Source organism: Mercenaria mercenaria, chromosome 3, assembly GCF_021730395.1.
Source record: "Mercenaria mercenaria strain notata chromosome 3, MADL_Memer_1, whole genome shotgun sequence".
In the NCBI taxonomy this organism is placed as follows: domain Eukaryota; kingdom Metazoa; phylum Mollusca; class Bivalvia; order Venerida; family Veneridae; genus Mercenaria; species Mercenaria mercenaria.
Window position 1 is genome coordinate 45,511,781 of NC_069363.1, and position 16,515 is coordinate 45,528,295.

The following is a 16,515-nucleotide window of genomic DNA, read 5'->3' on the forward strand; positions in this document are numbered from 1 at the left end:
GAGTGTTATATTAGTGTGAATATTTTATATGCGCTAGAAGTAACTTTTGGGTAAGCTAAATCTTGTTCAAGTGTAAGGAAAAGCGCGGGATTTTTAAGAAACGAACGATAACTGTTGTTACCCCAATATTGCGTCAGATTTATTAGTGCCGTGTGCAAAGATCCTAAATCTGGTTGTGTTCGATTGAATGATAAGCCGGACTAACTCAAGGCGAATTCATGTGAAATGTATATGAAACCATTGACTCAACTCATTATAAAAACACGTAAACAGAAAATACGATAAACTTATTCCCATATCAATCACAAAATCGTTTATGAGCCTTTCGATAAAGAAACACACACGCTTGATAATCGTGCTAGTATAACACAGACTGACCAAATCGAATATATCCAACTTTTTCGTCTAAAAATAACCCGAGAAATCCCAAACAAGGAACTCCGATTTGCACACGTCCACGTTCAACACATGTAAAACTGGAATAGAAAGGAATTGATAATTTTCTCTTGTTGCTCTAAATTTTAATTGTGATCGAATAAAAAAAGTACGTTAGGTTATATTGAAAACTTTTGTATTAATGATTTAATTCACATTATGCTAAATTTTTGGCTTGAAGTGCTGAAACACCTCCAGCTGTCAAACCGGCAATGATTCGTACTAATTAATTTTCGACCCAGGGAATTTTCAAAATGGGGTCAAGAATTAATTTGGGTATGATTCTTTTGTTATCTTGATGTGTTAAAATCTACATCTGACACAGACGGAAGGAGGGGCGATGTATTTTGTTTGTGAACCTGAACTACTTGATCCCACAATCTCGTACGCAGTATGTCTAGGTATTCCGAAATTCTAAAGCAGTTCCGAATCACTTCAATTTTTTCTTCACACATTGCCAATAAAATGTAAATGTTTTGTCGGTTGAATGTCCCTTAGTAACACGATTAATACCACAAACTTTTGAGAAGTTGCATGTTATATTGTTCTTGCAGGGGAGAAAAATGTTGTAGAAAGTGATTCGGAACTACTTGACTGACAACGTTTGGAAATGACCTCATATAAAATTGAAGGCTTTCTTATTTTCAAAATAACTTTTTTTGCTGATGGAAATAAACAGTCATGGCTATATTTTGAAATGTTTATTGCGTATTTTTTCGTAATTCTGTATATTTTTCTTTAAAATGGCAATTATTTGCAAATTTTTGATGAAAGTCAGTATGTACCCTGTGACCAAACTAGTAATCATAAAAATGAAATTATACCTTTTATTTTTTCATCTTGCCATATGAACTCTAAACCCCAAAGGACACAGTTCTGTTTGACATATCGAACGTTTTCTGTTAGGTGATTCGGAACTCCTATACACACTGTACCATAATAATTTGTAACTCCTTTTTTCCAAGAACAATTCGTTCATGGAATGGTCTTCCATACACATACAGTCCAGCCCCCGTTTGATTCTATTCACAAAGAGGCTGGCAACTGTAACCTTCTGCAACTGTAACCTATCTATCTATCTATCTATCTGTTTATACTGCAGCACTCCTCTCTGCGAGTATTATGTGCAGCTGCGCGCCTGAACAAGAAGTTAAAAGTAGATTGGAAAGGAGGATAAAAGTAATACACGGTGTGTATTGCAGTATAAATACAGTTGATAGTGTTAAAAACAAGAAGGATTTACAGATAAAAGCAGTTTAAAAACAGGTCTGTCATGTTAAGCATTGTGTACAAGTTTGGTCACACCCTGCTTAAACTGATTCAGGGTTGGGGCTTGCACTAGTTGTACTGGAAGGGCATTCCAAAGTACTATGGTGGCTGGGAAGAAAGAGTACTTATAGTAATTACAGGGAGTGAGGATCTGGATATAGGAGTGGGGATGCATATGTCTAGTTAGACGGGATGGGGGGGGGAGTGGCACAGCAACCAAACCATTCACTATCTTGTAGAACATAAGGAGGCGTGAATCAGATCTCCTATCTTCAAGGGTACGCCATTTCAGCTGACATAGCATGTTTTATGACACTGCTGTAAGGGGAGTAGTCATGATTTACCCATCGCGCTGCCCTCCGCTGAATCATTTCGATCTGGTGGATGTTTTGTTGCATGTAAGGGTTCCAAACACAGCTAGCATATTCTAGCTGTGGCCTGACTAGTGATTTATAAGCTGCTTCTCGAACTTTTGGGTTCTTGCATGGGATGTTTCGTTTAATGAGGTTTAGTGTTCGGGTAGCTTTGGACGTGACTAAATTGATGTGTTTATTCCAATTTAGATCTGAGGATATAGTGACCCCAAGGTACTTTGCATCAGGAACTGTTTCCAAGACTTGGCCATGGAGTGTGTACTTCGATTTAAAAGGGTTTTTTGACCTTGTTATGTTCATAACAGTGCATTTTGAGGGGTTGAACTCCATGTCCCACTTACTTTCCCATATCTGTAACCTATTTAGGTCTTGCTGGAGATGGTTTCATTGGGCAGGACTATTTACAGTTAAGTAGAACAGCGTTCATTGGCGAATAACCAAAACCTGTGAAATCCAGGTTTGTTTCCTCTCTAGTTTTGGGAACATAGCCCTATACCCCCGATATTGGGGAATTTTGACGCGAAATGTTCCAAACTTGGAAATATTAGTCCCATAGGATATATAAAGATGTGTTTAAGTACGTTCCATCACTTCATCTCTTATTTAACATTGTACAACCTCTTTAACACATACTGCCATTACAAAATGTCCATAATTTTTGGTCAATGTTTGTGCAAATATATTAAATTTGATGAACTTTTTTTTTCAAATGTAGATTGGGAATTTTTGGCCTATTTTTGGGAAAACTAATACATTTGGCATTGGGAATATAGCCCATATAACGGCTTATCAAATCGCCGAAAAAACCCTGAAATCAGATTTTTTCAGGCAGGTCATTAATGTAAAGTAAGAATAGAAGGGCCTAGGATGTGAGCCCCTGGTAGAATCCGGACGTTACTGGAACTTCTTCTATGTTTCACCATTCACAAGACAGAACTGGCGCCTGCCAATCAAGAAAAGACTTGACCCATTGCAACGTGGTCCCCTGAAACACCATGTTGATGGAAGTTTATACAGAAGTTTTAGATGGTTGAAACCTACAATGCTTTAGGAGAAGTCCAGAAGATCAGGTCCGTCTGGTGGCCCCCCTTGAAATTTAAGTTTCGGGATTCGATCTTCTACAAGTTCAAGTAACTGCTTTCCGCATGACCTTTTCTCTCTTAACCCATGCTGTAGGTCATAGGGAAATTGTTAACCTGGATGCTTTGTAATATTAGAAGCATGATGTGTGCCAGTACCTTACAGAGGATGCAAGTTAGGGATATAGGCCGGTAATTTGCAGGATTGCTTTTGTCACCCATCTAATCTATATCTATGTTTTTAATCGAAGTAACTAGTTCAAATCTTATTAACTTTGCACCTAAATTAGCAGTCTGTCCCAGTTATAATCAGCAGTACACAGTAGATATAGATTGTGGAAGCAGTTCTCAAGCTGGTGAGTGGGGGGGGGGGGGGCATTTTACAGATCGTTAGGGTTATTTGCAGGGACCCGGGGGAGGGTATTTTGAGGTAACCGTGGTATGTAAGGGGGAGAGAGGGTAAAATGTCTTCCAGACAGGGGGTGGGAGGGTGGATAAATAGATAACTTTGCTAGATCTTGTGTACTTTGGATAACATTGACCATATATGGTGTCAGCCAATTGCTATTCACAGGGATCAGCCTACAAGGCGATTTGAGCGATTATCGTCGCTGAAAGTCCGCCCCACTTCGCTAATTATCGCCTCCGGGCGAAATCCAAATCGCCGGATTTTTCAGCGAGTTATATCTGTTTTACTTAAAGTTCAAAACTTGATGCATATTCATGATTATATTATCGATAAATCCCATAGTCAAAAACCCCCTACGTCTCGCACTTGGCCCAAACTTCAGCCAATCGTAAGCGTTAGTATCTAACAGTGTCACAATATTATTTGTAAGCCGCCGCCATTTTGGAAAAATTTTCAATCGGCTGGTAAAACCGCCGATTAACTTAACGAGAGCATGATTTTATATGCAAACAATTGTATATATTCTTTCTTTTTATTAAAGATTACTTCAAAAATTATTTCAATTACCATAGTTACGGTCAAGATTCTGTAAATGAACGGCTCGGGTACTGTGGATAAAAATGATTTCGCGGACGTCCAGAAATGCCGTAACAAATTTGTAAAAAGATCGCCATTAACTACAAGAGTTTGGTATTATTTTCGGAAAAAAATAATAATAAATCAATTTAAATGTATATAATCTGAACAAGTTGGTGCAAAAACTCGTGCATTATATAAGTACGCGACTCGAAACATTAATGAAAATTTTCACGCCGTTTTGATCGAGCACCTGTTAAATTTAACGAATTTCGGACATGTAAATTTCGGATAAAAATTTAAAGGCAAACTTTTTCTATAGCTAATTTTATACTTTATTAGAAATTCATGAAAATGATAAATGCAAAAATCATTTCCTAAATAAATCTGTTTATTAAGTTTACAAGCTAGACCCACAGACAAGTGGGATATATATAGCAGAAACTGAATGCTATGCCGATTCTTCTCCTTACATTTCTCAACTCTCCCTAAATGCTGTGGAGGGAGAAGTACACTTCTCCCTAAAATTTTTGGAACAACTGATCCTGTTTCACAGCTAATGTTGTAATGTTGACACCTGACTATAAATAAATATTTGTATCTTGTAATTATGGCATGCAACATGCAACTGTTCAGGTTCCTTCCAAGTTATTAATAAGATCATTCAATGCCTTTGTGTTGCTCTGGGAGGAAAACTGGTGGTTTCAAAAATAATTGTAAATTTATAGTATATAGATTTGTAGCTAAATATAGATCTACCCCAAAAGCTGATGAAACCTCAACACTTTGGATTCGTTATATTTAGTTGTTATGTAAACGTGTTGCATCAGGTTAACTATATATACTTTCTGTACTCCTTGATATCTTCATGTTTTAAGATTGCTTAATACTTACAATAATATTTGATGATTTTAAATGTTCAAAATTTAATAAGACAATATATTAACTTTTTCAGAGTTGCACACCTTGAAAAAGTAGAACAATGGTGTTATCGTGTAGGTTTTACTCTAATCGTTTTCCGGAGGTGGAAGACGTGGTGATGGTAAATGTACGATCAATTGCTGAAATGGGTGCATATGTTCACCTGCTGGAGTACAATAACATCGAGGGCATGATACTGCTAAGTGAACTCTCAAGGAGACGTATCAGATCTATCAACAAACTTATTCGAGTTGGAAGAAACGAATGTGTGGTTGTCATCAGAGTGGACAAAGACAAAGGTTTAAATAATTTCTAATTTCTAATCTGCTGTTTTCCGATACACTTGTCTAGGTTTGAGTGAAGAATTTTCCCTAGACCCCAGTTTCTTGCATCTTTGGTGCAATTTTTTGCAAAGTACCAAAATAAATATTGAAAGAGTGCCTACTTTGAGTGACTCAATCATTAGGATCCTTGACTAAAGACTTTAATAAATGGCACCAGCAGCTCCATTGCTTGTCCCTCAACAATAAAAGGAAGAGCTGTTTTCCCTCTTATATAACAGTGGCCATTAACAGGTACCTTTGACTCTTTGCATGTATCAAGATATTTATTCCTCTGCCAAATTAGCTTATTGCACCCCCCAATGCATGCCCCTTTAAGGCTTTCCATATACTCTTTCAGGGCTCCAGATAAAATGCGTATTAGCATAAATTACACTTTGAAATAATGCATATATATATATATGTTGAAAAAATTACTGTTATACATATTTCCTTGTCGTTAAACATCACAGCATTTATCACCCATTTTACTGGAAATACACCAAACTTTCAAATTAAAGGCTGACATATTTCCTGACTGGTATTTCTCAACTTTCCAAAAGCTATTTCCTTGAAATTTGAAGTATTTGCTTATTATTATTTTGCTATCATATAAAATAGGTGACCACTATAAGAAATACGGTAGGTTTGAATTTTCAACCCCTATGTCACACTTTTGCTTCATTATTTTGAAAACCACCCATATACGCATGTCTGATAATTATAAATTTTTAAGCATATACAAACGTGTATGAAATTACAGAAACGCACGCAATGACTTTTTACTAGCATAAACAAAGTCTGAATCGTCTGGATGCGTTATGTAACAGGCACGGTTGCATGAATTCCCTCTGTGAATGTACACAAACCATTGAATTACTCCTATACACCTAGGTTAAACGATATTATACACTCAATGTGTGCATAAATCAAGTATTGGGACTTAATATGGTGGGTACATAGGGTATGTTAAAGTGGTGGTCGATTTTATAATATCAGCTTTCAGTGCAAACAACAAAAAATGGTCGCTTTCTTAATAATGTAAAAAGGGAATCAAACACTACGCATTTCTTTAAACCAACGAAAATGATCCCCAAAACAATTATTTAATATGTAGATTAATATTCTATGGATTCGGTAGCAGGTGAAAGCCAAACTAGCCAATTAAGGAGAAAATCGAAGCAAAAACTTGAATGCTGAATATTGAAACCATACTGCAGTGAACTGCAAATAAATTCATGGGGGTTACACCCAGTAAATATATTATAAAATTGATTTCTGTTTTTTCACATGTACACATTCTCAGGAGTAAAATCACTCCTAGTCAGTTTCAGATTTTACTAGAGCTATTTTACTCATTCACAAAAATTATGATGAGTAAATACTCATTAACCAAAAAATTATCTGGAGCCCTGCTCTTTATTAAAAAAAACAACTCTGAAAGGGAACTACAGTACCTTCTTTCATGTTGACGCCATCATGAATGAGGTGTTGAAAGTGACCACAATGGATCCTAACTAAATTGTGCAAGTAAACCAAGGACCTTCACTTGTGAAGTGGCCTGAATCCATGAGATTCTTCAATATTAACAGCAAAAATTAAGCTCGTTATCTGTTTTGATTACTTAAATGGTTGTTAGTCACAATGCAACTGCAGTCAGTCCGAAACAAAGTTGCGAGTATATTCAAAGATTTTAGCTAAAAATGAGCTGCACCATGAGAAAACCAACATAGTGCATTTGCGACCAGCATTGACCAGACTGCGCAGATGCGCAGGCTTGTCTAAATCAAAGCTGGTCGCAAATGCACTATGTTGGTTTTCTCATGGTGCGGCTCATTAATGATCTTTCTATGAATATGAAGTTTGGTCTGTGGTCATATTATGAACATGAGAACATAAGTTTTTGTTTCTAAACTATCCTAAAAATGCCAAATTTAGAGAAAAAAGAACATGCCTGAGTCGGGATTCGAACCCGGATTGCTACAGCAATAAAAAAATTTCAGCGTGTTTGACCAGACAGACTAGTACACCACGGAGGAATATGTACTTGATGATCGTTGAATTTAAAGTTTTATAATTAAGTCAGTTTACCTCAGGTATCCTGTTACAAACGCTTTTCAATATTAAATGGAAAAATTTTCATATTTTCATGTTTGTTACAAAAACGGTATTTAATAAGATATTTCTAACTTGATGAAATAATATTCATACACTTAGTTATTTACTCTGACAGGCACATGTTTCTTCAAATTTTCGTTCCTATTTTTCCAGGTTACATAGATTTGTCAAAACGCAGAGTTTCACCAGAGGAAGTTGTAAAGTGTGAGGAAAGGTTCGCAAAGGCCAAAGCTGTAAGTAACAAAGGAACTTATTCTTTAAGACCGAAAAAAGTACCTGTGTTTAAGGCTACCATGCTTACCCTTAAAAGTTTGTCTCAACTTCAACTCCCAACCCTGAAGTTTTTTCTGCTGTCACAAGACAAGTGAAGTGTACTAACCCATTTTTGTTTGTTTGTTCAAGAAACCCTAAACACGGGTATTCTTTCTGGCCTTATCAGTTAGGCATTGAGAAGCTTGTTTGCTTGAAATTTTTTACAACTGCTAAGAAATGAAGCATTCTTTAAGTTTCTAAAACTTGATAAATGGAGGCATAATGCTGATAGTACCAATATTGTTGGAAATCTGAGTTGATCAGAATAAAAAAGCCTGATCATTGATATAATCATGATGTCAGAAAATAAGATGTATTTGACAGATCCAGCAAAACTAAGATGAAAAGCAAAATTTTTATACGCCCAAAGGGACGTATTATGTTATACCCCGTGTCCGTCTGTCCGTATCAATTTCGTGGTCCGCTCTGTAACTCGTGAAAACCCCTTGATGATTCAACAGAACTTGACAAATGTTCACCGCATCAAACAACGTCATAGCGCATGTTCTTGACGGCTTGCTTCAAGTCAAAGGATCACATCTTAGGTCAAAGTCAATGAATTTTTGTTTCCTGTCCCCGCTCTGTTTCTCTTGAACGCTTGAAAAGATTCAAAGAAACGGCACAATTGTCACCACATCAAGACACGTGCAGAGTGCATGTTCCAGATGGCTTGCTTCAAGGTCAAGGTCACACTTAGGGGTCAAAGGCCATATCGAGGGCTTGGTGCAGAACTATTGTAAGTATATATAAATAAAGAACAAGATATTATAGTTTTGCGCCAAGCCCTCGATATGTCTTATTTTTGTGTGTGTATATTGCTCTGCATTGCTTTTATTTGGCAGTTCCCTTTTTTGTTCACTTCAGTAATTTTGTTTTTAATTACTTCCTTTTTATGTTACTATAAATAGCTTATTTTGTAACTTTTTCATTATTGGCCGGAGGGAAAAACCTTGCTTTGAGCATTGCAGTGTTCTTGTTTTTATATGAGGGCATTAATATTATTCCAGCAATTTTTTCAGCATTTAAAACATGTTAGGAAATTGTTATTTGTTGCAGTTCTGTCCAGTAAAATGTCGTTTTATGTGCACATTATTATTAGTTAAAGAGTGGCAATTTCGCTTTATTTAGCAATTTCAGGGGCATTTGTCAGAATTTGTCAATGATGAAAAATTGTCTTCGTCCATTTATTCATAATTTGTCAATGTTGTGATAACTCAGGACTGCACTAAGGCATGCCACGCTCAATAAAATACTGTAAAAACTGTATGCTAATTCTTTCATTTAATGGAAGAAATTTCCTTCTTCTGCAGGTAAACAGTATACTACGTCATGTTGGGGAATTGTTGGGCTATAAAAATGATTCACAGTTAGATGATCTCTACAAGAAAACTGCTTGGCAGTTTGATGAGAAATTTAAGAAACCAACTGCCTGCTATGAGGTCTTCAAACATGCAGTCACGTAAGTTATCTTACAGCTGTGTCACGTAAGTTACATCACAGTTGTATCACGTAAGTTATCTCACAGTTGTATCACGTAAGTTACCTCACAATTGTGGTAATGATTGACTGTAAAAACAAAATTACTGTTTTAATAATGTTTGGCGATGTAACATTTTCTTGGCTTGTCATTGGTGGTCCAAGTATTTCAAGGCAAAAACAATCAAGTGGCTGATTGCTGAAGGTCCCTCATTGCATATCACTTGCCCCTGACTGATATTAGGAAGCCATCCAGCTGGCTTATGGAATGTAGGTGGTTCTATCAAGGTGCGGCATAACGTTGAACATATTGGCCATAGGAACTTGAGAGTGAATACGTGTATAGTGTTAAGTTACAATGTGGAAATATTACATATTTCGCAAATTGGCAAAATTTCCTAAAATTTCCTCCAGCATAAATTTTTGCCCACTTAGCATAACAGATGTATCATAATACTAGTAGAACATGTCGCGGTAATTGCATTTCATTTTTAACCACTTTAGCATCTTTCTATTTCAAGAAACGACTGTTTATTAATACAATCAGGGATGAATAACAACAAAAGATTAGTAATTTAATTTCTCATTCATGATAACAATTCACCCACAGTTGAACAGTACTCAGATGTTTTATAGTAGTATTATTGTCATTAATGATTATAAATCCATAGAAATATAAAATTCATACAATTAAAATTATATATTAATACAATATAATATGGATTTAATCTGAGTTTTTAACATTTATTCTTTAGTTTACTCAGCGAAATCAGTGCAGTTAATCACCTGTTATAATGGCAGATAATGACATGCAATCATTACGCCAAACAAATTGGTGGTTCTTACAACGCGCTATTTCTACTCAATTTGGAAATTGGGAATTCGCTAATATTTCCCCAATTCCAAATTGGCTAACTGTTCGGCCCGCTGACTTATCCACTTATACAGTATTTCTCCATCATTGTAAGCTTGGACAGGTTTATCAAAGAAGAAAACTTTCGGCATGTTCATGATCAAATGATATAAAACTGTTCATATTCTGTTTGAAAACTTTCTAAATTGTATATTATGTCAAAGATATTTGTTTCATAATACTCTCAGACATTACCTCAGATGGCAAATACCTACATACTTAGACAGATGCTCTCTTTCTCATTAGATAAAATTCTTAATAACTTTAACTCTACAGAACAACCTCTGTACAATTAGAACGTGGTGTGTGCTCACACTGTACAGCCACACCACAGGTTGCCTAGGCAACTGAAAATAGACTGTTATGTTGTTCTCTGCATTGTATCTTATCATAAAATGTGGTCATACCATAAAAGTCTCTCCTTTTTTCTCATGTTTCACCAGAATCCAGAACGTTTAGATGAATGTGACATAGATGATAAAAACGAAGGCAAGTTTTGTTAAAAACATCAAACGAGATTAACACCTCAGTTCCTGTAAAAATTAGGCCAGGTATGTTTCTTTTTCATGTAAGATTTAAACTTAGCATGATTTATGTTGAAAATATAACTGTCATGTTAATATCCACCATGCAGCAGGGTACATGTCTGTTGGTGTTAATTTTTGCCCTTCTTCAACTCTATGGCTGATAGTTAAATCCCTCATGAGACATAGGTAGAACTCACATGTTTATGTCTTTAACATTTGAAATAAATTGAAACTTTGATTATAAATACAGGTGCCATAAATGACCTTTACCAAGACAAATTTTAGAGCAATTTTAAATTGTACACCTGCTTAAGGTAGGAATTGAATCGATGAAAAAAATTGCTAGTTACTCAAAAGTCTGTATGTATAGATGGAGTAAAAATAGTGATCTGTAGGTGTGACGAATTTAAGATTACAGTTGGGTTTTAGGGGCCTCCGTGGCTGAGTAGTGAAAATTGCTGACTTCTAATCACTTGCCCCTCACCGATGTGGGTTAGAGCCTCACTCAGGGCATTGAATTCTTCATGTGAGGAAGCTATCCAGCTGGCTTACAGAAGGTTGGTGGTTCTATCCAGGTGCCTGTCCATGATGAAATAATGCAGAGGGGCACCTGGGGTCTTTCTATACCATCAAAGCAGGGGGCCTCCGTGGCCGAGTGGTTAAGGTTGCTGACTTCAAATCACTTGCCCCTCATCGATGTGGGTTTGAGCCTCACTCGGCGTTGAAATTCTTCAAGTAGGAAGCCATCCAGCGCCTTACGCAGGTCGGTGATCTACCCAGGTGCCCGCTCATGATAAAATAAATGCACAAGGGGATCTCCTGGGAGTCTTCCGCCACCATCAAAGCTGGAAAAGTCGCCATATGACCTAAAATGTGTCGGTGCTACGTTTAACCCAAAACAAAACAAAAACAAAAAACAAAAAAAAATACCATCAAAGCTGGAAAGTTGCCTATGATCTATAGTTGTGTCAGTGCGATGTTAAACCCAACAAAAACAAGCAGTTGGGTTTTTTATCAGTCTGAAGTTGGGCTGTAATGTCAATGCACAAAGCTAATTTGTAAAGTTAAAACAATTTTTGTTTTTTTACTTTTCCCAATTCAGTCATTTTATAAGGCATTTTTATACGCCTGAATGGACGTAGTATGTTATGACACCGGTGTCCGTCTGTCCAATCGTTAGCGATTTCTTGTCCACCCTGTAACTCTTGAACCCCTTGAAGGATTTCGAATAAACTTGACACAAATGTTCACCACATTGAGACGAGGTGCAAGGCACATGTTCCAATTGGCTCACTTTATGGTCAAGGTCACACTTGGATGTCAAAGGTCATATGAGTTTTTTTCATTTCTGCTCTGTAACTTTTGAACTGCTTGAAGAATTTTAAAGAAACTTGGCACAAATTTCACCACATCGAGACGATGTGCAGAGAGCATGTTCTGGGTGGCTCACTTCAAGGTCAAGTCACACTTAAGGGTCAAAAGTTGTATATGATTGGTTTCTTCCGCACTGAACTTTTTGAACGCTTTGAAGGATTTTTAAGAATGGTTGCCTTGGCACAAATGTTCACCACATTGAGACGACATGTTTCGGATGGCTCACTTCACGGTCAAGGTCACACTTAGGGGTCAAATGTCATATCTTCGGGCGTATATTGCTCTGCATTGCGGTGCTCTTGTTGATACAGTGTTTAAGGTGTTTTCTAATCACACTAGATTTAGTCTAAGCTCTACCTAAATGATTGGTATCTAGTTCCCATTTGTACAGGCCCTTGCCTCATTACCAGGTCAAAAACACTTGAGATTCATAACTTCTAACTGTGATGAATTTTTGTTTTTAGATATAGAAGTAGCATGTACAAACTATGAAGGTGTTGATGCAGTAAAACGAGCACTGAAAAAAGGTCTGGAATTATCTACAGAGGCAATGCCAATAAAAGTATGTGGATTTTATAATCCTTGAAATATTATAATTTCACATATATATTTTTTATGGAATCTTGAATTTGATGGATCCATGTTGTTCTCTTTCATTACTCATGACTGATTTTGTTACAAGTTTAAACAAAATATATATTAACAGCATATTTTAGATGTGATTTTTCTCCTCTTAATACATGCCCAGATCCAGTAAAAACTTGTTTTTATTTAAGAATCTGAGTTTATACAAACAAATGTATAATTATTATGTCAAAAAGTATTCTAGTAATACAGTTTGTTTCATTAAGAAATTGTGGAATATCAGAACAGCTGAACAAGCCCATATAAATGTCTTTTAAATTTACGCTAGGATACTGTTGGGTCTTACAAAAAAGATAATTGACTATTTCAGATAAACCTCATAGCACCTCCACAATATGTGGTCACAACACAAACGTTAGAGCGTACAGATGGTTTAAACACGCTCAACTCAGCATTACAGGCAATTAAAGCTAGTATAGAAGAGGCCGGGGGAATGTTCAATATCCAATTACAGGTAAGATCTGAATAAATAAAAGACATGAAATTGTCAAAAGTAGAACTGATTATATCAATCTGATGGTTCAAGTTGCTATGATCAGACAGACACAGATGACCTAAATTGTAATGCATTACAGTGTTGAAGCTACAGTGCTTTGCATGGCTGTTAAAAACATTTCTAAATTTTAGTTTTTCATAGTTTTCTTTCAGATAGCAATTTGATCTTTTAAACTTATATCTGAAGAAGCTGAGAGGCTGAAAGTAGATTATAGAAATCTTATATGACTTCTTTAAAGAAACAGTTTAAGAAAGAAGAGACCAGTGACACAATTGATGTGCAAATAATTGCGAAAGCTTTGAGAATATTAAACCATGATTTTTAACTCAACTATACAAGTATATGGAGAGCTATCCTACTCAACATGGCGTCGGCGTCCTTCCGCTTCCCCACTTCGGTTAAAGTTTTTTTAATCCCCCGCCACAAGTGGTGGGGGGTTATAGGAAGGTCTCCGTTCGCCTTCCGTCTGTCCGTAACACTTTCGTGTCCGCGTCCATATCTCATAAACCCCTTGAAGGATTTTCATGAAACATAGGTCTAATGATCACCTCATTCAAGACGATGTGCAGAACACCAGTGTCAGTCGTTTTCCCCCCCCCCCCCTCTCGGCTCAAGGTCAAGGTCACAACTCTAGGTCAAAGGTTCGAGCCTTCCATTTTTGTGTCCGCTCTATATCTCCTAAACCCCTTGAAGGAATTTTATAAAACTTGGTGTCAAATCATCACCTCATCAAGACGTGTGCAGACCCATGAGTCAGCCATGCCGATCAAGTCAACGTCACCAGTTAGGGTGAAAGGTTTGAGCCTTCCATTTTGTGTTCCGCTCAATATCTCCTAAACCCCTTGAAGGAAAGATTGTAAAACTTGGGTCCAAGTTACACCTCATCAAGACAGTGTGCAGAACGCCATGAGTCAGTGCCATGCCAGCTCAAGGTCATGGTCACAACCCTTAGGGTGAACGGTTGGAGCCTTCCATTTTGTGTCCCTTCTATATCACCAAAACCCCTTGAAGGATTTTCATCAACTTGGGTCAAATTGATCACCTCATCAAGGCGAGGGTGCAAGAACTTAAGATCAGCCATGCCACTCAAGGTCAAGGTCACAACTGAAGGTCAAAGGGTTTTGATCGTCCTTTGTGTTTCACCTCGTATCTCCTCTCCTAAACCCCTCGAAGTATTTTCATATCAAACATGATCAAATGATCACCTCATCAAGAACTCATGAGTCAGCCATGTCAACTCAAGGCAAGGTTCACAAATCAGGTCAAAGTGGGAGCTCTGTACTCCTCTAAGGAATTTTGACTGAAACTTATGGGGCTAATGATCACCTCACAAGATGTTATGCAGAATTCATGAGTCAGCCATGTCAGTTCAAGGTCAAGGTCACAGCTAAAGTCCAAAGTTTTTCCCCCCTTCACTATCCCATTAGCATGGCGGGGATTTAGCTGTCTTGCAAACTGCCTTGTTACACTTATTTTTTTCCCCCTTAGCTCTGTAATTACTTGAATGGATTTGATTCACAAACTAAAATAGTTATCTCCTCATCATCACCCAACATCACATGGCATCAGGCCATAACCTCACAACATTCCAATATTTCTTGATTATCCCCTCCTTTTTACTGTAATTCAGGTAAAGTTTTTGATGCACTTTCAACTCTATCTTTAGTATTACTAATTAAAAATGGATTTGAATCAAACTGAAAGATTGTTCCACATCTATGACACAAGTCCATAACACTGGTACCAATTAATAATTAATTATCGGCCCCACTTAGTACTTAGAATTACCTAGTGGTAGAGCGTCCGCATTCGAGTGCAGGTGTCCGGTGGGTTTATCCCGGCCACGTCATACCAAAGATGTAAAAAATTGTACTAGTACTTCCTTTGCTTGCGCTCAGCATTATGAGGTAGTGCTAGACTGGTCCAGGCCCAGTGTCAGTAAAATGTGGACGGTAGGGGTATCATGTCATCGTGTCTACAGCGCGATATGCAGTGAGGCAGCACTATGAATTTGGCTTGTGCTCACTGCTACAAAGTAAACCGTCATTTATACGGACTGAAAAATTGTTAAAAAGACGTTTGAACGCCGAACACACACAATCTTAGAATGTCAGGGTAAGTTTTGATGCACTTTCACTCTATCACAGTTATTACTAACTGGATTTGATTCAGACTAAAATAGTTTGTTCATAACATCAATCACTCACATCATATGACACAAGAACCATAACTCTTGCACCAATATCTGATGAATTATCTCCCCTTGTTTAGCCCACCTGAGCCAAAGGCTCATGGTGAGCTTTTGTAACTCGCCTCATGTCGCGTGCCGGTGTGCGTCATGCTACTTCTACAATTTCCTAAAAAAAATCTTGAAAACCACTGAGCAGAATTACACTAAACTTACAGAATGATCTATGATTGCCCCCTTTCAAAATTGATTCAAAGAATTTGAATTCCATAGAGAACACATCTGCAACCGAAAGGAAAACCTTAAAAAATCTTCTTGTCCAAAAACGCAAGGTGTAAGTCTTGATATGTGGCATGTGACATCATCTAATGGGTCCTCTATGAATTGTTCAAATTGGTGCCCCTGGGGGAAAAGAGGGGCCCCATCCCGAGTCACAAGTTTTACATGGACTTACATAGGAACAAACTTTAAAATCTTCTTGTCTAAAACCACAAAGACCCCAGCCGTTGATATTGGTATGTAGCATGGGGGGCCATGTGGTCCACTACCAAAATTTTATCAAATGATAACCTATGGATGAATCCGGGGGGCCTCAAGTTTATCATAGACTATAGGAAAAAAAACTTAAAAATCTTCTTGCCTTTAACTGCAAGGCACTACTTTTGATATTGGGTATGTTGCATTGTCCTTGCTTGTGTCCTCGCGGGCCAAATGTTATTCAAAATATGCTGGCCGCCTGGTGGGGTTAAAAGATGAGCCTCTTCCTCTTTGGGTTCCCAAAACTTTAACCCTAAACATGTATAGAGGGAGAAAAAACGAATCTTCTGTTTCTAGTCCCCTGAATTAGAACAAGGGCCTCTCTGCCTTTGCAATTGATTGTATGAACATTGGCCTATGATTTCTAACAAGATTGTTATCCCCCGACCATAGTCGGAGGGAATATAGATTTGGCGTTGTCCGTCATTTCCATCCGTCCAGAGCCATATCAGGAAGTGTTGGGAATTTTTTATAAAACTTCATATACATGTTCACCACTATGAGTTTATATGGCGGCCCGTCCAAGTTCAGTCCGATTGCCCAAGT

At 37.3% G+C, this 16,515-nt stretch overlaps 1 protein-coding gene across 1 annotated transcript; it reads left to right on the top strand.

The window, feature by feature from the left end:
• The first annotated feature begins 398 nt into the window (after window positions 1-398).
• On the top strand, window positions 399-13,280 carry LOC123524928 (eukaryotic translation initiation factor 2 subunit 1-like). Its single transcript, XM_053538338.1, is given in 8 exon segments — window positions 399-544; window positions 5,098-5,362; window positions 7,655-7,734; window positions 9,124-9,276; window positions 10,646-10,732; window positions 10,735-10,753; window positions 12,568-12,665; window positions 13,059-13,280. Coding segments are annotated over 7 exon segments (882 nt in total). The 5' UTR covers window positions 399-544; window positions 5,098-5,124; the 3' UTR covers window positions 13,266-13,280.
• Window positions 13,281-16,515: the final 3,235 nt, after the last annotated feature.